General features: G+C 38.1%; 2 protein-coding genes across 5 annotated transcripts in view; one reads left to right on the forward strand and one right to left on the reverse strand.

Annotated features, from left to right (window-relative positions):
* ZNF292 (zinc finger protein 292) overlaps window positions 1-16,337 on the forward strand; it is a 49,234-nt gene extending 32,897 nt beyond the window's left edge. Inside the window, exons 5-9 of one of the 4 annotated variants that reach the window (XM_085574820.1) lie at window positions 2,088-2,290; window positions 4,101-4,179; window positions 5,043-5,179; window positions 6,337-6,478; window positions 8,207-16,337. In XM_085574820.1, the coding sequence (XP_085430946.1) occupies window positions 5,076-5,179; window positions 6,337-6,478; window positions 8,207-15,379 (7,419 nt within the window). In that variant the 5' untranslated portion in view covers window positions 2,088-2,290; window positions 4,101-4,179; window positions 5,043-5,075 and the 3' untranslated portion in view covers window positions 15,380-16,337. Of the gene's footprint in view, window positions 1-2,087; window positions 2,291-4,100; window positions 4,180-5,042; window positions 5,180-6,336; window positions 6,479-8,206 lie in introns of those variants that run through there. The other 3 variants (XM_021545826.4, XM_085574821.1, XM_085574822.1) reach the window with 3 other exon arrangements.
* GJB7 (gap junction protein beta 7) lies at window positions 8,764-23,600 on the reverse strand. The gene has a single exon (XM_085574830.1). It carries the CDS (start codon window positions 22,948-22,950, stop codon window positions 22,093-22,095), a length of 858 nt encoding a protein of 285 aa, XP_085430956.1. The 5' UTR covers window positions 22,951-23,600; the 3' UTR covers window positions 8,764-22,092.
* Window positions 23,601-23,622: the final 22 nt, after the last annotated feature.

The raw sequence follows: 23,622 nt of genomic DNA on the forward strand, positions 1-23,622 counted from the left end.
AAACATCTTGGGTTACCAATATATCTTAAATTCTAAATTCTTCCTGTATCTTGTTACAGAAATAAGGTAAAATGTTCCAGTGTTATTCCAGGCAGACTATCCAGGACTAAATGTTGTGGGCGAAGGGATTATTGGTACCTGGTAGAGGAAGAGCAAGGCTAAACTATTGAATGTGGTTAGTCACAGGGTCATTTGTGGGTTGGCAGGAGTATGAACATCTTTTATAATGCATTGGTAATGACATTAAAGGAACATTTATCTGCTGCTTAGAATGTCCTCTAATAAATACAAAAAATATTTGCTGTCTACCCATTGTCTGTTGGTGTGCTCTGATTTTCCTTTGTTCCTGCATAAATACAAATCTGGGAAAAGAAGAGCTCATTTGATTTGAATATTCTTACACATCAGTTAGCCATTGCTGATCATTTGTAACAGGGTACAAGGATATGGAAAAATAACTGAGACTTTGGTTGAAATGATAATTCAACCATAAAACTGAAAGTGCATGAAAGATAATGACGGAGTTTAACAGGCCCGATTTTTGAAAAGGCAGTATTTTCTGCATTACAGCCTTGTGCACTAAAGTGGTAAAGAGAACGGCTGACCTGATTTCAATTTCAAGACGATAATGCTAGCAATGTTCTATATAAGCAGCTTGAAGAAGGAGAAATTATAATAAATAGTATGGGAAGAACAGTATATAAATACGTACAATAATACATACATACAGTAAATAGTATGAGAAGAAGCAAAGAATGAGGTGGGGTTTTTTTTAAGTAAACCATGTTTCGTATTCTCATAGTTCAAGTATTACAGAGAGAATTAATTTTTTACATGTTGAAAGTACTTACTTCATCAAATCATAACAGAATTTGAAAAGTCAAGAAAACATAAATTAAGTGAATGGGCAACCTGATTCAGGTGAAATTCAGGATGAGGCAATTAAAAAGAATATGATGAACATTCCTATCAAGATGTGTCAGAAAGTGAGCACTGCAGATGACCAGAAGGTTTTGGGAATATTCAAAGGCTGGAAGAAATCTTATTCAGACATGATCAAGATTTTACTCCTAATACTGAAAGTATATCATGAATGTGCTGATTTTCACACAAGAAACAAAAATCAGTGGAAAAAGTCTGCTGTTTTTAAAAGATGTGAGAATGTGTTATGAAATTAAAGTGAGGGCACTTGAAAACCATGTTGGTTTTTTATGCATTATATATGTACCTTGAAACAGGGAGGAGATGATGTCAAAAGGATTAGAGAAAATTGTCTAGTTTTAATAATTGACTTTAAATTTTCTAGAGGTAGTAATAAGTGTCATGCTTCAAAGCTGGAACAATTTTGATCTTGAAGACCGGGATGAGACCAGAGGTGTATGTCTAAGATTTGGAACATTAACCTGTGTTCCCCCTTTTTGTAGAATTCTTATGCCTTCTAACTGAGGTACTTAGAGTTTGTTAGTGTAGACAGAGTTTAGCTCTGTGGGAGCATATTTGAAAAATCCTGTTCAGTACCCATCTCTTTTGAGTTTTAGACTATGCACAGTCAAATGTATACAAGATATGCCTCTTTTTTTCAAATAAGGAAACTTTTTTGGTTGAAGAACCATAAAGTGTTTGACTGTATGAAACATTTCACACCAATAAAAAAGGGTTCAGAAACTTTTGTACTTGTCACATATATCCTTCAATAGCAAAATCTTTAAAAGACAACATTAGCAAAGGCATAGCACAAGCGTACAAAGGATGTGAGAGTAGTGGCTTGCGTTGTCTTTCTGTAGAGCTATAACTAAATGGTATCTAAATATTTTAATATTTATATGGTCTCTCAGTTTGTTTTGTTGCAGCTGTTTAGCCAAGAAATTAGAATGAATTAAAATCTGCAAGTATATAAAGGTCTGTGACAGGGAATCTTTATGATAAAGAAGTGCAGTTCACCAAGAAGCTTTTCCTTTATCTTTGCTTTGTATTTTTTATATCTGTTTTGATTTGTGTAAATTGTAGGGGTCAACCATGATAACTAAATGCAGTCTGTTAAGTCTGTAACATGCATATAATGTTTTGGATTTTTTTTTTTTTTTAAGTGAATGAATTTTTAGTGTCAGAAGGCCCTGTCTTGCTGGATATGCGTATTAAGCACCTAATGAAAACAAAGCAATTAGCACAAGCTACTGCCCTGGCAAAACTCTGCTCTGACCATCCAGAAATCAGTGCGAAAGGCAATTTCAAGCAAACCTACCTGGTCTGTCTTTGTTCAGGATCACCAAATGAAAGGCTAATGGAAGAAGTAAGTAAATAATGCAGATTTTTTTTTTTTCTTGGACTTATTTCTTTAATAATAGTAGTGTCACTAATCATATACTAGTGTTCTATAGAAGAGGTTTTTCTTTTAAAATATTATCTAAATTATTTTTGGTATTTTTTTCATTCATGTTACTTTTAAACTGAGTAGTAGCAATGGAAAACACTCATGGAAGTGTATTATTTGGTCATTAATAGGCATTTTCTGGCTGTGCCACAACTTTGTGTTTGATTTTACTTGAAGTATTTTAAAAATCTGCCTCAGACCTCCTTAGTAAAGTGAAGTTAATAATTTTCCCACTCTTATTACTCGAACTATATTGCCTTTCGTGTATACCTAGTATATAGAATGGGGTCCTTTAGATGCTGCTTGCAGTTCAGAGAATAAATGTAACTTCACCCAAATTCCTGGGTGCAATTGAAGGTAAAATCAGATCTTTGATCTGGTTTGTAATATAAAATCCTTCTAATTTAAATACAGAAATCAGAGAAGAGATGACAGCTTTGCTCTTTTGCATTCTTTCAGGTGGCATCTTCATTTCTCATCCCACTACAAAGTTTTAGCTGAGCCTTTTCCCTCCTTGAAGGAAAACTAACTGCAAATGTCACTTTTCTTGAATGCCAATGTCTCTGCTGTCTTTTTGTTGCTGTCATCTTTTTTTTTTAAATATTAAAGCATATTGCAATTGAACGTTAAGGGATAAGAGTTATGCACTGAATAGAGCTGGAAAACTTTCCTGCCCTAGATACAGATGAAATTCTAAGATGACAGCTTCTCACTGAGCTTGTTCTTCAGATACTCAGTAGAATTGGATCAGTCTTGCTCTCCTCCCAGCTCTGGCTGCTGCAGACTCTGTCAGAACTAGCTTAGGAGGGGCTGTGACAGGGCTGTGCAATCTTACCTTTGTTTGCTGGAGACACGCAATGGAACTTGGAATTTCTGACCCTGCAGACAGGCTTCCTTCATTACTCAGCTCTAACACAGAATGGGCTGGTTCAGTGAATGAACCATGAATTCCCTGGACGAAAGGAATGGGTTAGCCTTGTTTCTTTCAATGCCATAACATACAGATAAGTTTGTACTGGGTTATCAGAGAGAACCTAATTCAGGTATTTCTGAGCTTTGGGTTGCTTAGATTAGCAGCCTCAGCTAACTGCAATATTGCTAACCATTTTGGAAAGATCATGTCTTACACCAAGAGAAGGAAGATAAACTTTACCATGTCAGGATGGACTTACAAACTGAGAAGGACAGTCATTTTGTATTGTGAGAACAGCAGGAAAATAGTAAAAAAAAAAAAGTAAAAACCATATTATCAGTGTGGAAATTTTTATATCTGTTCAGAATAGTAACATTTAAGCAAGTTATTGGCATGGATTAGTTTAATAGTTTCCTTCAATAATGTGAAGAATTCAAGCCTGCAGTACATGAAATGCTAGACTGACAAACTTAATGTTACAAACCTTTGTTAGAAACAGGGTCCCTTAGGAAGTGTGACAGGCTGGGAAAGCTTTTAATGAAGAAAGTTCCCTTATTATAAGTTCAGATCACTATATTCTTCTCTAAGCTTTTCATTGATAGTCCCTGTCTGAGATGGGGCACTGAGCAAATCAGATCTTCAGTCTAAATTACTATTAAATTTATAGTGTTCCTTATTAAGAAATGCAGTTTTCTTTAGAGGATGACTTTGAGGTTATTAAATGTCCAATGACGTTCAGTGAAGGGCTATTAGTATATTTACAAAGTGTCAATTTAGAGGTGTGAAAATAAGTAGTTGTACTATTCAAAATTGTAGTTTGATTGCTGGATACCGTGGTGCCCAACCCAGCTGTGCTGCTGCCTTACCCAGAGTGCCGGACCAGCTGGGTGTTTGGGTGAGCACTTCTGTTTCTTGCTTTGGGTGGTCTTGTGATTTCTCAAGAGAGACTTCCAACAGTGCCGTTGTCATAGTTAAGCTATTCTTCAGCTGCTGGTGTCAAAGAATAAATACCAGCATGTCCTGCCAGATGCACTAATTGAGGTAATCAAACCAGTCTACTGAGAATCAAATTAGACAGTAGTTGTTACAGCAAGTGCACTGATTCAGTACTGATATAGCTGTCTAGTAGTACTGGACAACTGTGATTTCTCCTTTGATTTGCCATAAAACTTAGTACTTCAATTGGTACTTGACAAATCATTTATATTGTACAGACTGTAGTGTTCTTCTAGAACAGCATTCAGATGACTTGCTTCTTACTGTACAGCTTTTCTTTTCTTAATATCTTTGATTTTTTAAAAAAGTACTACAACAGTCACGTTAAACTTCAGATTCATTAACCACCCAGCTTATTGTATTAAAGCAGTAGCGACATCAGTGACAAGTAAACTGGATTAGAATTGCAAGTAATTTTCTTTTTTGTGTTAAGCTACAATTTAAAGTTATGTCTTCATATCACTATTACCATATGTATGTGATACATATGAATAATTAATATACTTGAAAATTCTTAGGTGACTGGGGCACTAGATACAAATAAGTCATGTCTAAGAAGAAAGTTTGTTCACTTTAATAGAACAGTTTTTCTGGTGCCATAATGAGTTTTGATATTGTCTAAAAATACACTGATTTGCTTTCAAGCTCATCTCTATCCAACTGTTAAAGTTCTGAATTATTGTCTTGCAAAGGCTAATGTGACTGTGTGTCTGAAAATACAGCCACCTTCTGAGTCATGTTCTTCTCTTTCTTCTCTTCTAGATAGCAGAAGTAGATTGCAAAGATGCACTAGAAATGATCTGTAACCTGGAATCTGATGGAGATGAAAAAAGTGCTCTAATTCTATGTGCAGCATTTCTGTCTCGCCAGCTGCAGCAAGGGGAGATGTACTGTGCCTGGTGAGTTTGAATCTTGTTTTCTAAGAACAAAAACTTAGTCAGGAGAAGACACATAAGCCATAAGTTAACTTTCTTTAGCTGATAAAATCTGTGAGCTAAACAGAAAGGAGATAAGACTCTTGGAAAGCTAAAAAAGAAATGGATTTTGCAAGACAAGCATCCATTACAGGAATTTGAAGGGTGTCTGTATGATGAGGCAAATACCAATAGCTGGTTAATAATTTTTTTGTATAAATAAGAAATTTAATAACTGCAGGCAATGGTCAGCATTATGTCAGCATTTAATGAGGAAGTACTGTTCTTTGTGTCCTGTAGTAAAACAGTGTTTCTTTTTCTAACAAAATTAAAAAGGAAGAAGCTCTTTACTATTACTATAACTACAATAATAAGCTAGACAAAGATACTTATGGTTTAGGGCTTGCTGTCATTAATGTGGGAACAAGTAACTGGTCTTTGTTGGCAAATATTTGAGCTGTTAGGGTTTTAATTTCCTTTTGCTAACTAGCAAACTTGTATAATTCTTGAAGAATTTGCTTTTTTTGTGCATCTCTATTTTATGTGCAGCAGCAGGAGAAAACTGCTAATACAGGATTTTGCTTTAAGAGAGTCTGGTAAAGTTTTGGGTGTTACAGCATTCCACAAGGTACTAGGTACTCTTGGCTCTTTGCACCCGAGGAGGAATGAACAAATAAGATAATGTAGATCCTGTGATGCTCTTAGGCTTTGGGGGCTAATTTCTTGCTAAGTCACAGTCGCATTCAGCTCTTTAAGAAGAGTAGCTTTAGAAGAAGTGTATCTACCACAGAGGAAAGCCAATCTTCTGTAGGTGTTAGTAATTACTAAGAGTTCAGAAGTATACAGTTCCAGTGTGTGAATAGTAAACTACTGTGCAAGATATTTATTTTTTCCAAGGCCACATAATGAGTAAATTATGTAGGTAATAGAGATTTTATTCTGAACTGTCTTTCTGGAATTGTCATAATTTTAAAATTTAGATACTTAATAGTGTGGGTATTTTAATAAAAGACAAGGTGTAAATAAATTTCAGGCTTTTTCCTTTCCCAAAGTCAAAATGGAAATTATTCTTAGCCTTGCATTTCTTGTTATAAGACTAGTAGTTGCATTGATGGCCCTGAAATATTGTTCTCTTGTTCTAGGGAACTGACTCTTTTCTGGAGTAAACTGCAGCAAAGGGTAGAGCCTTCTATTCAAGTGTATCTAGAGAGATGTCGTCAACTTTCTGTGTTAACTAAGACTGTTTATCACATTTTCTTCCTGATTAAAGTAATTAATTCAGAGGTAAGGATACTCCTGAAAGAATATTTTTGGGACTTTCAATGGAACTGTAATCAGGAAAATTTATGAAAACTTCTTTGACATCCCGTCTTTCTGTATAGTATCAGTTTCAGGGCAATCCTAATTGGTTTTAGGAAAGGCCATAGCACCTTTCATCTGCAGGTAAATTACAAATTGATACATTTTGAATCATTAATCATATGGTTCCTTTGCAAAAAAAAAAAAAAAAAAAAAAAGTGGGATTAAACAGAAAAGCTGGATGCCACACTCAGATGAAGAAAGTACTAAAGGTGAGGTCATGGCCTCTAGGTTTGCCTGTGTCCTCTAAGCAGGCAGCTCTTTCTGTAAGCAGGCACTAACATTCTTCACCATTATTTTCCATATTTCAAAAATTACAGAAAATTGAAAGGACTAGTTTATGAGGAAAGGAAATGAAGGGTGTATGTTAATATACAAGAAAAGGAAAATTACTGGAAATTGGGAAGAAAAGAAGAAACTACACCCAAAAAAAAAAAAAAAAAAAAAAACCAAACTACAACTCAAAATCTTTTGAACTGCCACTTATGAATGCAGTTTATTTTGATAAACTGAATACTTGTCACTTGTAGGCTTAGATCCAACATTGTATTAAAACCCTGCTCATCTTTCTCAGCTAACCTTGTCATCTAGTTTTCTTAGTAGTTGTAGTATTTAGTATTGATAGCTAAATTGAGCTCTTACGAAGATTTCTATAAGTTGGGAAATTAATTCTAAGCATAAAAAATCCTGGTTTTGTTTTTCAGTGTTCTGGTATGGCTAATCATGGTCTTCTAAATTTAAGAATTTTTCCCCCCTCCCCTGTAAGATGTGAAATAAATTTGAATTAAGAGAGCAGGAGGAAAATAACTTTCACGGAGTTTTCTGATATTAAGATCTCTGCTTGCTCTGTGCGATATTGATTTTTCTCCAGTGAGCATTTGAACGTTTACTTGTTGGCAGAAATTGGAGACTGTGTAGGTAGTAGACTTGCACATTCATAAATTTGCTGAACTTTATTCTCGTGCATCCCTGGCAGCATAGTTTATAAAGTCAATGTAAATGTAAATGGTGTTGCCTTAGGGTATGAATGAGTAAAGACCACATGACCTTTAGAACATTCAAATGATGGAACATAACTATACTTAACTCCCTTCAGTTGGACTGAAGCCGTGTGTTCATTTGAGGTCAGTTAACTTTGAAGTGACATAATTTTTCAAAATAAAAGTAGAGCTTTTACCTTAAGTGATCTCCAAATTATAGATCTTTCTGATGATCACATGTTTTTCTTTAACTGCAGCAATTTTTACCATTTGAATTCTACCTAGTGTTAAGTTGATGTTTCATAGAAGCTCATCTCAAATACCTGTGGCACAACTGACAGGCTTTATTCCAAGGAAAAGGCTCAATATTGTTCTAATATAAACTGAACACCTCTAACATACAGTCCAAAAGTCCTCAAACTAGACAGAACAATCAATTAATTGGTCTTAAAGTTGAATGTAAACTTCAACATTTTTTTAATAGCATGAAGACAAATTATGCAACTTAAGGAATAGCCTCTGAAGACAATCCATTCTGTTTCTTGAGGTAAAAAGTACTACTGTGAACCCCAGGTGCTTTTCTGATACTTACGATTGAATAATGACATATTTTACTTAAAAGTATTGAAAGAGTTTGATAAAATGACTTACTAAAATTAGTCTTGCTTTACAGATTGATGGTGCTGGACTTGCAACATGCATTGAACTGTGTGTGAAAGCATTGCGCTTGGAATCCAGTGAAAATGCAGATGTCAAGATATCTATTTGCAAGACTATCTCCTGCTTACTTCCAGATGATTTGGAGGTGAAACGTGCTTGTCAGCTGAGTGAATTTCTTCTGGAACCCACTGTGGATGCATATTATGCTGTTGAAATGCTATATAATCAGCCTGACCAGAAGTATGATGAAGAGAATCTTCCAATACCAAATTCTTTGCGCTGTGAGCTCTTACTTGTACTGAAAACTCAGTGGCCTTTTGATCCAGAGTTCTGGGACTGGAAAACTCTAAAGCGGCAGTGTCTGGCACTTATGGGAGAGGAGGCATCCATCGTGTCATCCATAGACGAACTAAACGATAGTGAAGTTTATGAGAAGGTTGAGGATGGCCAAGAAGATAGTAAAGAAACTTCTCTGAATGGGCTTTCTGGCATTGATGAGGCTACCAGCCTTCTTAGGGGAATCAGAGATGAAAAGCAGAAAAAGAGAGAAATCAAAAAACTCAGAGAGAGGGGGTTCATATCAGCTAGATTTAGGAACTGGCAAGCTTACATGCAGTATTGTGTGTTATGTGACAAGGAATTCCTAGGTCATAGAATAGTTAGGCATGCACAGAAACATTACAAAGATGGAATTTACAGTTGCCCTATTTGTGCCCAAAATTTTAATTCTAAAGAAAACTTTGTTCCCCATGTAACTTTGCATGTGAAAAAATCTAGCAAAGAGAGATTGGCTGCTATGAAACCACTGAGGCGCCTGGGAAGGCCTCCTAAAATAGCAGCTGCCAATGAGAATCAGAAAACGAATTCTGTATCCAAACAGGAGCAACGACCCATTAAGAAGAACAGCCTCTATTCAACAGACTTCATTGTGTTTAACGATAATGATGGCTCAGATGATGAAAATGATGACAAAGATAAACCTTACATACCAGAGATAGTGCCAGTTCAAAAGCCACCCCCTGTTAATGAGTTCACCTGCCCTGTAACACTTTGTAAAAAAGGCTTTAAATATTTTAAAAATCTAATAGCACATGCAAAGGGCCATAAAGATAATGAAGAAGCGAAACGTTTCCTTGAAATGCAGAGCAAAAAAGTGATTTGCCAGTACTGTAGACGACATTTTGTAAGTGTTACTCACCTGAATGATCATTTACAAATGCACTGTGGCAGCAAGCCTTATATCTGCATACAGATGAAATGTAAGGCTGGCTTTAATAGTTATGCTGAGCTGCTGACCCATAGGAGAGAGCATCAAGTCTTCAGAGCTAAGTGTATGTTTCCCAAATGTGGCAGAGTATTTTCTGAAGCCTATTTACTCTATGATCATGAAGCACAACACTATAATACCTATACCTGCAGAGTCACAGGCTGTGGGAAGGTATACCGGTCACAGAATGAACTGGAGAAGCATATTGAGGATCACAACAAGCAGCCTGAAAAAGAAGAGCAGCCTGAAAACCAAACCAATCAGCCTGATCTTAGTCAGTCTTCTCAAGCTAATGAAAGTACTGATGGAGTTGCAGTTAAAGAGGAATTGACATCTCTTCCAGCTGAAAACCGAATCGGTTTCATTGAAGGAGAAAACATCTGGAACCAAATCAAAGCAGAACCAGTAGGGAATGAAAGTGTAAATGCATCAGTGAGTGTACTGCAGCAAAGCAATTCCTTGCCTAATGCTGGTTCAGAGCAGTCTCCTGTGGGTTCAATAAAAACAGAAGAAACAGTTCCAGCAGGCAGCATTAAGCTGTCTGTTGTTAACCAGAAGATCCGAGATAACTTCATGAAAAGAGGTAAATTGGCTGCTACTGCTAGCAAAGTAGATACTACTAAACCTGGAGTCCAGCAGTTGTGCCCATCAGTTGACTCTTGTCTTCCAGTTTTGCAAGAGAGAAAGGAGGAAGGCTGTCTCAGTCAGACTCAAAATATGCAAACTGGTTCTGTGACCTCAGACACATTAAAACCAGAAGCCCTTGAATCAAAAAGCTTAGAAAGACAAGTGAGCATTGTAAATCCATTCAGCATTCAGAATCAGACAGGGTATCGAAACAGTGTACCCATTTCCAAACTTGAAATTGAAGACAGTATTAAAGCTGCAGCTAATCTATATAACCTGCCTTTAAAAACTTTAGAAAGTATTTCATTTATTCCATCACAGCCTAACATAAATAGCTCTTTAGTTCCAGCTGCGTCACCAGCAGCCCCAGTTCAGAAATTTAATTGTCAGGTTGAGGGGTGTACTCGAACATACAATTCGTCACAGAGCATTGGCAAACACATGAAGGCAGCACACCCTGATGAATATGCTGCTTTTAAAATGCAGCGTAAAAATAAGAGACCGCGAAAATCCAGCAATCTGCAAAATGTGCCGAATGATGGGAAGATTGTATATCTTATGCCGTCACAAGTGGGCAATCCCAATGGTGCTGCTTTTACTGCACAGAGCAAATCAAATTTGAATCCCACCTGTTCCAGTCAAGTGCAGCATGTCTCAAGTACTCTCTTCCCAACCCACCTAGAAAATCTGGCGAATCCTATGTTGCCTATAGTAGAAAGCGTCATAAATCCAAATTTGTCTCGTATTAAAAGCGAGCCTGAGAGCGTTTTGTGTTCACAAATGGAAAATTTGTCTGCTACAACCTTACCTTCCCAGTTGGATGATCTGGCAAAAACAGTTATGCCTTTGAATATTGATGGTGGTTCAGATCCTTTTCTTCCTTTGCCTGCGGAAAATGGTCCAATGTCTCTCTTCCCTTCATCAGCAGAGAATCCTCCAAATTCAGTCTTCTCACAACTGGAAAATAACACAAATAGCTTTTCTTTGCAACTAGAAGGAAACACTAGTTCTACCTTCCCAAAAGAGGAAAGTGTTGATCAAATATTTCCCTCACAATTGAGTAATGAAAATAACTTCAGTGAAACTAGTTCTCAGCACCCAGCTTCAGAAAAGATGAAAAAAGATCGTGGCAGGGGCTCAAATGGGAAAGAAAAGAAGCCAAAACATAACAAGCGAGCAAAGTGGCCAGCAATAATTAGAGATGGCAAATTTATATGTAGCAGGTGTTTCAGAGTTTTTACTAATCCCAGATCACTTGGTGGTCACTTATCTAAGAGGTCTTACTGTAAGCCTCTTGAAGGATCAGAAATTTCTCCAGAAGCTCTGCAGGCTAATGGACAGTCTTTGCTTGCTAGTATGATTCTTTCTTCAAATTCATTAAACTTGCAGCAACCTCAGGAGTCTGCCTTCAATCCAGAGACTTGTTTTAAAGATCCGTCATTCCTCCAGTTACTTGCAGCTGAAAATCGTTCCGCACTGCAGACTGTGTTTCCACGGGCCAACGTGACTAACTTTAATACCAGTGGGAATGAGGAAGGTAATCAAATTATAAAGCAAGCCTTGGAAACTGCAGGCATCCCAGGTAGCTTTGATAAAACGGAAGTACTTCCACGTGTGGTTACAACAAGTTGTGTCTCTGGAACAACTCAGATAAATGCAGCTGTTCTCCCTAGCTCAGCCACGCCCTCCCTGCTGCAGACAGTCTGTAACCCCAGTACCCTGCTGACAGACCAAAACAGGACCCTCAATGCCAAAATTCCTCCACTAAACGAATGCAAGACTTTGCCTGTGTTTGCAACAGAGGACTTAATGCTAAAGACTGTCGAAAATGGCTTGTGTCCTGGCTCATACTCTAACACTGTTGCAGCAGCCCAAAACTTTGCAGGGAACAGTTCACGAGTTTCAGTTATCAGTAGTCCCAAGAATTCGGGATCAAGTAACTTGAATAAGAAGGGAACCAGCTCTTCAAAGAGGAAGAGAAGAACACCTACACCCCTGATTGTGCCCAATACATCACAGAAAATAGCAGTAAACAATGCAACAGTAATGGGACTTCTAACCAAAAGCACTGAAGGAAACATGCAAATACAGGGAGAAAGTTTTCAGTCCAACTTACTGGCAAATTGTGGCTCTCAAACAGTGGTGGACAACCTTGCACAGAAACTCAGTAATGTTGACAATCAGTTATTGATGGCCACTGTCAAAGAGAATTTCAAAACAAATCTTGAGGCTCATACAGTTCTGCCCCCTTTAACAGTAAAAACTGAAAATGGGGATTCCCAAATGATGGCTGCAAATTCTTGTGTGCAGGCAAATTCGGAAGAACAGATTTCACAGGACAATGTTATGCAGAACTTTGAAAAAACCCTGAAAATAATTAAAACTACTATGAATTCGCAGATGCTTGAGGTGAAAACTGAAATTCAGGATACTGTTGCTGCTTCAGGACAGAACTTGCAAGTAAATAACGCCCAGGCTGCTTTAGAAAATTCTGCACACAGTGTAAAACTACCCACTTCGACACGGTTTGCTGTGCACACAGGGAGTGTTACTGCTGCAAAGGGTAGCTCTGCTCAGTCTGAGATACCCCAAAAGTATGATACTCAAATGTCAGAAATTTTGGAAGGCTTGCAAAAGCTGAAGCTGGAAGATGATTCTCCCATTCCCATCTCTGAGACTGCTTCTCAGTGTCCTCCAGCAGATAAGCTAGCACCAGCAGTTCCTGTTGTATCAATTGAAAATAAACCCCTCATCCAGCTATCTCCAGAGGCAAGTAACATTCAATTTAGTGATAGAGTTAATAAACCTTTTGTATGTCAGAATCCTGGCTGCAGTTACAGTGCTATGACAAAAGATGCATTATTTAAACACTATGGGAAGATCCATCAGTACACTGCAGAAATGATACTAGAAATAAAGAAACATCAACTGAAGTATGCCCCATTCAAATGTGTTGTAGCTACCTGTCCAAAAACATTCACAAGAAACTCTAATCTCCGAGCACACTGTCAGCTTGTACATCATTTTACAACAGAGGAGATGGTAAAATTAAAAATTAAGAGGCCTTATGGCAGAAGATCTCAATATGAAACTGTAAACACAGCCCCACAACTTGTTGAAATAAAAACTTTGCAGACACTAGTAATAGAAAACAAAACTGTAGTTCCATTAGTCAAAGAAACTCAGATAAAGGAAGTTGTAGAGCCTGTAAAAGTATTGGAAAAACTTCTACCAGAAAATAATATTCCTGAAAGACTGGAAAAACCTCCACAGGTGGTTTCTGTTCCACTGGAGCAGCACAATCCAGCATCTTTTGATAGTATGCAGGAACAAACCAAAGTACGCAAGGCTAGGAAGCACAGGAAGGAGAAAGAGGAGAGGAATGGTAGGAAGCCTGTAACAAAGTCTCTGGAGTTTCCCACTAGGTACAGCCCTTACAGACCATACCGGTGCGTCCATCAGGGCTGCTTTGCGGCTTTCACAATACAACAAAACCTAATTCTTCATTACCAAGCTGTGCACAAATCAGACCTCCCTGCTTTCTCTGCTGAAGTGGAGGAGGAGAATGAGCAAGGCAAAGAGGAAAGGGAGGAGGTGGAAACCAAACCTGCTGTCAGAGAGTTCAGATGTGAGGTGAGTGACTGCTCTCGCATCTTCCAGGAAGTTACCAGCTTGATACAGCATTATATGAAGCTTCATGACATGACCCCAGAGCAAATTGGAAGCATGAAATCAGCTCCTGAGGTGGGAAGATTTTTTTGTGACCAGTCTCAGTGTAAGTCTTCATTTACAGCATATCTTAATTATGTTGTCCATCTTGAGACAGAGCACAGTGTTGAGATAAAGCCAAACAAAGTAGAAGATGATGGCATGTTCAAGTGTGACTGTGAAGGCTGTGACCGTATTTATGCTACTAGGTCTAACCTCTTGAGGCATATTTTTAACAAACATAATGACAGGCATAAAGATCATCTAATAAGACCCAGGAGACTGACACCAGGCCAGGAAAACATTTCAAGCAAAGCAAATCAGGAGAAACCGTTGAAGTCTAAACAGAGAGGACTCAAAAACAGAGCAGGAAAAGAGGGTAACAGGCTGTCTGTAAAAACAAAACGAAAGAAAAATGTGAACTTGGAAAACAAAAACTCAAAAGGAATACAGGTTCAGGAAAATAAGGCTTATTCACTGAAACGTGGCAAGTACGTGTATTTAATAAAGGCCAGAAACGATGCCTTATCAGAATGTACAAGCAGGTTCATAACTCAGTATCCATGTATGATAAAGGGATGTTCATCTGTAGTCACAAGTGAAAGTAACATAATAAGGCATTATAAATGTCACAAACTGTCCAAAGCTTTTACTTCCCAACACAGAAATCTTCTTATTGTATCTAAAAAACACTCTGTCTCCCAAGTAAAGGAAGCCTCTTGTGAGCAGGAGGAAACTGATAAAAAAAGTGATGTGAAAGAGCCTGAACCGAGTTTGACAGCGAGCAATAATGATTCAAGCACAACTACCTTATCACAAAAGGCAACTGAAAAAGGTGAAAAGGATGAAGTGGATGAACTGACAGAACTATTCATTACTAAACTAATTAATGAGGATTCTTCAACTGCTGAAAATCAAGCAAAAATCTCTTCCAGTGTAAATAGTGACTTGCAGGAGACCAGCTCCTGCCCCTCAGAGAAGCAAAAATCAAACAACCTGAAAAGAGCAAATAAAGAGAAAAATGTTTCTCAGAGTAAGAGAAAGAGAGCTGAGAAAACAGAGGAAGCACTGCCCAGTGGCATGAGTAGCCTGCACAAGGAGGAAGAGACTGCTGTCGCCATTCAAACGGCTGAGGAGCAACCTGCAGCTTTTGACTGGAGCTCATTCAAGCCAATGGGTTTTGAAGTGTCGTTCCTCAAGTTCCTTGAAGAATCTGCTGTGAAGCAGAAGAAGAACTCTGAAAGAGAATACCATAGCAGTGGAACCAAAAAAGGATCCCATTCAAACTCTCGAAAAGCCAGTGAGAAGGCCTCTGTGGCAAGCGATAACATCTCTTGGTCATGTTCTGAAACTGAAACCCTGGTACCATTTGCCAACCCATCGCGGCTTCCATGTGGTGATAATGTAAAGATAGTGTTAGACAAGACTCTCAAAGACTGCACTGAGTGTGTGTTGAAGCAGCTTCAGGAAATGAAACCTGTTGTCAGTTTGAGAAAGCTTGAAGGACGCTGGGAGGATAATCCAGAGGTTATAGCCGCAAAAGTAATTGTTTTGGGTACTGAGGAAGGGGAATCAAAGTCCTGAAAACCTAATGTGTTTAACTGTGACCTGTAATAGAATTTATTTTGAATAGGAAGCCATCAAGCATGCTAGTAACTGTGGAGCTCTTTTATTTTGAAGTGATTTAATCTAGCAAAAAACATGACATGAGTCATGTAAATGTCTTATTTGTTTTTATCCCTATGGGACTTGAAGAAAGTAATTGCTTCAGTTTTGTAAATACTTGACCAAGACCTCAACTTTCTATCAGATTGTCCTTTCCATAAACTAAATCTTTGTGAGCTGTCTGTGATTGGTATCTTTCACCAGGTTACTTCTCATGTATAACAGTTTTCTTTATTTGTAGATACATTTTTTTGTATATATTTATTATTGTAAATCATTTGCTGCCACCAGCAGTCTGTAAGTCTAAACTATTAAATGACACATTTATATTCGGAATTTTAATTTGTAATGAAGTAAGCAAGTTTTTAAAACTGGTCCTTTAATCATTTTAAATTAAGAACTTTTGAACTAAAATTAGCTAAGTCTACCATATCAAGTTTATTTTGCGTAAAACATTTATTTACAGAAGAAAAGCTGGATAAGATCACATTTCATAGGTTAAACGTACTGACACATTCTCATTTTTGTAAATTTTAACATCCAGTATCTATGGATGCTATTCATATGTAGTTAACACATAAATATAATAGTTTTCTTATAGCTACATTTTTCATTGCTTTTAATTGGTTACAAAGCATTTATGATTCCAAAATAAAAATGGAAATGTGAATAAAAATAGTTTGCTACATTGAAGATTTAAAACAATATTTGGTATTAAAGAATCCATTGTGAATGTGATAGAAAATTAGTAGTGTGGAGCAGTGTATATATTTGAGGTGGTGATTTGTGAAGTAGCCCAGTATTGCCTTAAATAAAACCACATTTCATTTCTTGTTTTATACATGTGATCTTATAAAGGTTATTTTTGTTTCTGTAACTTAGATTGGTGTATAGTTTAATTTTTGTTAAAAAAACAAAACGAAACAAAAAAACTTCAGAAACCGTTTTTGTAAATAGTGGGTTTATAAAACAGATGGGTTTATTTTGATAATACCAGTTTGGTATCTATCTATAAAATACACAAGTCCTTATGCCATACCATTAAAAACTAAATAAACAAGGCACTTTCTGAAAGGGAAGTGAGATGGTGATCTTACAGATAAACTCGGTGGTTGTGCTCTGTTGGTGGCATAGGCTCCCTTTGTGCTCCTCTGCCTCTCACTGACTGTACATGGCACCAGTCACAACCTCTCTTTTCCACACTTGAATGAGCCTCAGAAGTGGTGCTGCTTGTAGTGCCCGGGATTGGAGCAATTCCTCTGTATGCTGCTAACTGAAATGACAGGTATCCCGTTTGTTGAGTTACCAAAAGTGTGAATGCATTGGTGGGAGTTGTCAGTACCCAGGAATCTTCAGTGTTGGTTTTCATGCATGGTTATGTTTGACTCAGCCAGCTGGATTGTGTGGTACCAAAAACTTTTCTTGGATTATAATCGTTACTGGATGTGACCTACCTTCAGTAATATAAAACAGTCTTTATCTTGGGTGAGATTGGCTTCATTTTTTTTTTTCTATAAACTTGTCTTGCTGTGTAAAGCTTTTGCATTAAATGCTAGATTTGACTGCTCGTAAGCTAATCACCTGGAATCTCTGACGGTTTTCCTGAATATCAGTGCAGAGGGCACCTTCCTACAACCAAATGAAATGACTTGTTGCGAGAATGTGGATTATGTGTGAACATCAACAGCATTTGACCTCGGGCACAGCCCTTGGTTTGCTACATGGTGCTAAATTGCTTACCTTCGCAGAAAGCCTGTGCTTCCATTTGAACAGAGCCCATCAGCTCCTCTCACTTTCCATCCCTCCCAAGTGACCAAACTTACTATGCCACGTTAGTAAATCAAAGGTGCAGTCTGAGAATTATAAAACCAAAACAAACACTTGCATTTTGACTCTAAGAGCGGTCATTATAATCATTGCAAGTACACAGTGCCGTTTTCTACCTGCCAGAGGCCGCTGGTCCCCCTGGATGGAGCTGCTGTTGGATACCAGCCACGGTGATTGTAGAGGGAACTGCTGCAGGGGAGAAGAGGGCAGAGATCCTCTGGAGAGGATCCTCAAAGCTCACCTGAATTCTCTTGTTTTCAGCTGTACCTAACCACTTCAGTCACTGTCAACAGACCTCACAACTGTTAGTCTTTAGAAGAATGTTTGTGTTGTGTAAGTTGAATAGTTTCCCAGTGATTGATACTGTATCATTTGCAGTTCTTGGACTGAGAATAGCATACAAGTATTTAGCTACACAGTGTTATACTAGAATGCTATTTAAAAAAAAAGAGCAAAGGATAAAAAAGTCCAATGCCATAAATATCCAGGAAGCAATTTTTGATTTGGTTCTGAATTTCTGAGAATAAAGTATTTAATACTATCATCCCAATCAATCCAGTTAAAGCAGATTCTGTACCCATATAGTGGCACACTCCCTTTTAGGTGGTTACTGACAGCCTGTCCAACATACAAGCTAGTATGGGGTTTGTTGTTTGCTTTTTAAAAAACAAACAGGAGTATTTTGAACTTAAAATGGGGTACCAAAGGCAGGGTCTGATTTAAAATGTCACAGACTCAGAGGACACTCTGGTTTGTAAAGCCACCTACAGAAATTTCCAAGGAAGTAAATTTGGTGTCTGCATTCAGATGTTTTACCTTGGGCGATACAGAAAACTTCCCACCCTATCAGTTGTAGCACACCTGGATGGGCAGCTTCTCTGGGGCCTGAAGCAACACCCCTGCCTTGGGGCTGCTGGGTGGGATGGGGCTCCGAGGTGGCCGAGCCAGATGTACCAGCAGCACTTCAGCCTGCGGGGTGCCCCAAGGTGCTGTTGGCCCCATTGCCCAGTCCTCTGCCTTCTGCCTTTTCTCCTTCCTCTATGTCTCTGCCTTTCAGAATTGTCACTGTTAACTGGAGCATTCAGACAAAGGTGCTTCTTTGAAGCCCCTTGTTGCCATCAGGAATGTGCTGACTAAAGCAGCAGGTGTTGCTGATGGGGAAGCAACCAAATTGAGGGGTCTGAATGCAGAGCATGGATTGTTCAGTCATCAAAAGACACCTTTAAAGTGACAGTCAATCCCTCTGGTGCTCAACTATGTTTATAAAGAAATCTGCTATTACCTGAGCCCTAATTCAGTGTAAATAAGATTAGTGGGATTGTCCCCACATGTTTCAGGGTGGTCCTTCTCAGCAGGATGGGGGGACTGTGGGTTCTAGAGCGTTAATGCTGGCACATTCAGTCTAGGATGGTGGATAGTAAGTGAGCAATGCTTGTACAAATAACATTGGAATTAGTTGTTGGGTCAGGTGAGAGGCAGGTTGTTGGCTAACTATTTAATTTCTGTGCCAAAGAATTAGTTGATTGGGGCTCCCACCTGTGTGCAGGGGAGAGAGGGACAGGGGCAGGGACAGGCTGCACTGGGGTTGGTTAGGTCCTCGAGTTATAGAAGCTCCTGCTCATGTGCTGCTCAGCCCTGCCTGGAGATGGTATGGAGATGATGCAATTAAAGGGATAGGAAATGGTGCCATTGGTACTGGAGAAGGGAGTTAGAGGAAAGAAACTAACAGCAAATAGGGAAATTCTTTGTCTGTGTCTTTTTTCCAAACCTCTTCTGTCCCAAGGCAAGAAGCTTACTTGGATTTTAAGGAAAATGAGAGTCTATGTAAGACACAGATCTTTTGATGTTTGCAGGGATGTTTTGAAATACTAATAAGGTAAATATTTTTGTATGAATGTGCATGCAGTGTTTATGTTATTTCTTCATTACAGTATGGGCTCAGAACAGCTTCTTATCAATTGCTTATGTCCTTGCAGAACATAGCACTTGAGTTCAGTTTTTTAAAATGTTAGTCTGAGTGATTCAGAAGTTTAGGGATCAAACTTGTAAACTTATTTGAACCAAAAATGTAACAGCAAATGCCTTCAGGGTTGCATGGATGAGCGAAACCTAAACTGGAGAACAAAAGCATGTAAAAGTGGGGCAAGGGAAAGAGTCAGTAGAAAACCAAATGGTTTCCAAGAGCAAGGGTTCAGAAAGCAGATTAATTGGTTTCTGTTCTCTCAGGTTAAGTTATGCTCATTTCTTTTTCGTTAGTAGCCATGTCAAGTACTCAAATTTTGCAGCACATGATGTGAAGGCTACTTGGTAATTTGCTGCGAATGAGTTGGGTTATGTGGAGTTGGTCCATAATAATCTGTTTCAAAGTATTTCTCATGTAAGGTACTGGCTTTGTCAAATCTGAAGTATCCTCCAAGACTCAAAACATTATTTTGGAATTTATTTATAATTTCTTGGCTGTTGGAAGATAGAATTAAAAATAAAACTTTGAATATCCATTCCAAAGAATTCTTGTTTGATGGGAAAATTTTTGGTCTAAGTGGTAATCTCTGACCAGCCACAGAGCTTTAGGGGGTGTCTAAAACCCTTCAAGCCCTGACTTAATAAACTTTTATTAGAGAGCTGCTAATGCACTAATTTTATCAGAAACCTGTGTTAGCTAAACTGTGCTTGCTTATCTTAATTTTCTATCAAATAAACCTTTACCTTAAAAACAATGAATAAATATTTTTTCATTGATGTGCTCTTAAAAATCTGTCCACAGTTATTAAAACCCAGATATTACAGAAACATTTTTTTCTTTGACAGTGTTGCCCTTATCATAATAAAATAATGCATGAGGGTCCAAATGAGCCAAGATAATTTTGGGGTTTGTTCTCAGTTACTTAAGCTGTGGCAGTTGCAGTTTCACAGGGTTCATGGGAAGTTTTGCTTCCGAATCTTTGATGGGTTTTGTCCAGGAGCTGCAAAAGACTTTCTAACTGCATTTCTGTCATGGGCCACTTTCTGTATATGTAGAAATTTAACAGAGAATGTTCTGAATTATATTAAGCGCCCTGTCTCTAAATAAGCACTGATTCAGCATCAGTCAAGATTTAAAACTATCTGGCCACAAGCTGGCAAGCTGGTATTTGAGGGACTGCTGTTGCTGCTAATTTCAGCAGCAGGAAATGTTGCCCCATACTTTATAAAAGTAGGTTTATTTTAGGGAAAAAAACCCACAAAAACAACAAACCCTACCTTGAAAATCACCATCAAAAGTTTATAGCTTGTTTATTAGTTGCTAAGTATTGTTCTGTAACTGCTACTCATTAAATGTAAAGCTTTGTAACCAAAGCCATGGGCCAGAGGGGACTCGGAGAAAAAAAAATTAGTTAACCTGCTTTTGCCACTGTTTCTTCCTCCTTATGTTGACACAAACAATAAAATTAGTTCACCATTCAGGTCACTCCACTTCAGCTGATGTTTTTCTCTAAACAGTGCATTTTGATCAGGCTCAGTACCAGATGTATGTCCAAAGGTCTTTCATTGCAACAACAGAAAGAGACCACCACCCCAAAGGAAGTTTTTAAAGGCACTGCTTTCCATTGTCTTAGAAGGCTAGATTCAACAGAAGACATGTCTTAGCTGATTCCTGTCCCCTTCCTGTCAGCCCAAACAACACAGATAACAAAGAGCAGAGATGTGTGTTGTTTATAAGATACTTGGAAATTTGGGGGAGGGAACAGGTGATTCTTTTTTACTTTGTTTCTACTGGAGGCTTTTCATAATTTTAGATTTCATGTGTTCTTCTGCAGCAGAGAAATTTACTGAAGAAGTAGCATATTTTCAGCCTTACTAAAAGGGACCAGATTCTAGGCTACTTAATACTAGGGACTACTGACAATTGTTCTGTATTGTGTGGTCTTAATTTCTCTATTCAGATCCTAGGGAAGCGGGAATGATCTGTTCACTTAAATGCCACTATCACAGAGCAGAAGACAAGTCTAATGACACGGGAGCTGCTTGGTGCAGGTGACCAGGAGTTAACTCTATAACCTGGTACATGCTGCTTGCACAAGTTTGAGCAAGTGCCTTTCTTCAAGGATGCTTTTTGATGATTAGCACCCTAACAGCTGTAAGGGCTCAAATAATTTCAGAAGGAGGTGCTCCACAAACAGCTAAATAACCAAATCTGTTTTTATCACATGGGCTAAACTAGATGTGTCTACCTCTTCTTGTTTTTTCTTTTTTTATTTAGAGATGTTTTATAGTACAATGGAATGGACTCGTGAGTATCCAGCTCACCTCAAGGCACAGCACTCTCTGCCAGCACTTTCCTATTGCCATTTCAGCATTTACCAGGTCTGATCCACCCACCTGACAAATCCTGTACACCCCTTGCTGTTCATCTTAATCAATCCCAGGTTCTTCTATCTCTGCATAAAAAAATACTATTTTTGCTTGTACCAAAGCAATTCAGTGCACAATTGTTTGAACAATTGTTTCAGCATGATTTATCATAAGCTTCTGTGTTTATATTAAAGCTTCATGGAATTCTCAGAACTTCTGCATTTCTTATTTGAACATGAAAAGGTCTCGATGATTCTATGTTCAACATACATAATGTAACTGAATTTATCAGCTCAAGTAATGGGGAACTAACAGAGAAACAGCATTTCCTATGTAACTATCCTTTCAAAGGACAGTTCTGCAAAGCACTGATTGGAAAAGCAATTTGTTAAAACCAGCTTGTGTTATGGGAGGGTGATCTTCAGCCTTCTTTCAAGTCAGCGGGGAATGTTTTTCATGTTCATCTTGCATATTCAGAGGCAAAGATGATGAGCTGTTGTGGAGTTATCCTGCAGCTGCTGCTCTGTTGTGCCTGATGAGTTCTGATTCGCAGCAATTGCTTTTGAGCCTTGCTTGTTCTTTACGTGTCTCTTCAGATAACATTTTATGGAGTATTTGAACAGAAGATAACTCAGTTCACTTAGATTTAATATGATGCACAGGCATGAAGTTGCCACCAGAAAATAGAGGAAAATCATCTTCTCTGTGGGTTTGGAAATATAACAGTCTACAGTATTGGGACATGGTTTTATGTCACATTTCACAAGACGTGGTATTTTGAAGCCATTGTACAATTTATAGAACAGAACAAGAAAAAATATTTCAAGTCCTATTTTTAAAATGAGGCTGATAAGGTAAGTGCACAGCAATCCACCATCTGTCTTTCTTGTATTTTTGTAAAGTTTCTGCTTGTGGTGTTTCTCTCTGTTTTCTCTGTAAGCAACATGAAAGACAACCAAGACTGAAGGGGTGGAGACCATGATTAATTGCAGAGCCCAAAGTCTGATGTGAGAGACAGGGAAAAAATGGTCAAAGCAGACATTTTCACAACCAGGCTGCTTGATGTTGCACTCAAATTCGTCATGTTCATGTTTCCAGATATTTTCTGCGGCAGCAACATAAACCAGTAAGCGGAACAGGAACACCACAGCTACCCAAATTCTTCCAATTCCTGTTGAGTATTTATTCACTCCACTCAGCAGATCACGTAGGAACACCCAGCTCATTTTTCTCATAAGGAAAGAAGGAAATGCTGTATTAAAGAAACACAAGATCAGAGAGATGCATCCTCTTGGGTGAAGTAGCTGAAACAATTTCAAATTATTAAGCATTTAGAAGTAATTTAATATTATTGAGCATTTAAATAAGAATAAGCCATTCTTATTTCTGATAACTTAATAATTCTGATACATTCTGAGGCTATTTAACAAAATTTATTAGCTGTTTAAATAATTTTGTCAATTAGGCTGAAGTCTAATTATTCTGTTAAGCTGTCCTTTGTAAGAAATGTGCCTGTTCTTCCTGAGTGTCTCCTGACTGTCAGGTAGGGCTTTCTCTGGCAAATTCAGGCCAACACTACCACTGAATTACACTCAACTTAGCCCTGCCAGTTATGCAAATACTACACACAGTCAAGTCAGATTTCACTTTCAAATTTATGCATAGGAGCCAAGTGTCCCATACTAAGCTGACTACAAAAATGCAAATTGATTGCTTTTTGTCTGTGGTCAACTTCTGGATAAACTTGTGCAATATTTTAAATAATTTCCTGCTTCACTGGATTTTATTTGTTGTATTTCTTACCATTACTCCCAAATATGTCTGCATATGTGTGTGTGTGTGTGTTACAGTTTCTTATCTGTACAAGTCTTCCCCTCTCCTGACTCTAGAACACTTCTTTTGGAAAAGCTGCCTAAGGAACCACTGGCAGTGAGATTTATCAGAGTCAAAAGAAGACCTGGTGTAGCCACCAAGAATATACAGTCACCTTTGCATCTGGCCCC

The sequence above is a fragment of the Lonchura striata genome, chromosome 3 (genome assembly GCF_050655825.1).
Source record: "Lonchura striata isolate lonStrDom1 chromosome 3, ASM5065582v1, whole genome shotgun sequence".
Taxonomy (NCBI): Eukaryota; Metazoa; Chordata; class Aves; order Passeriformes; family Estrildidae; genus Lonchura; species Lonchura striata.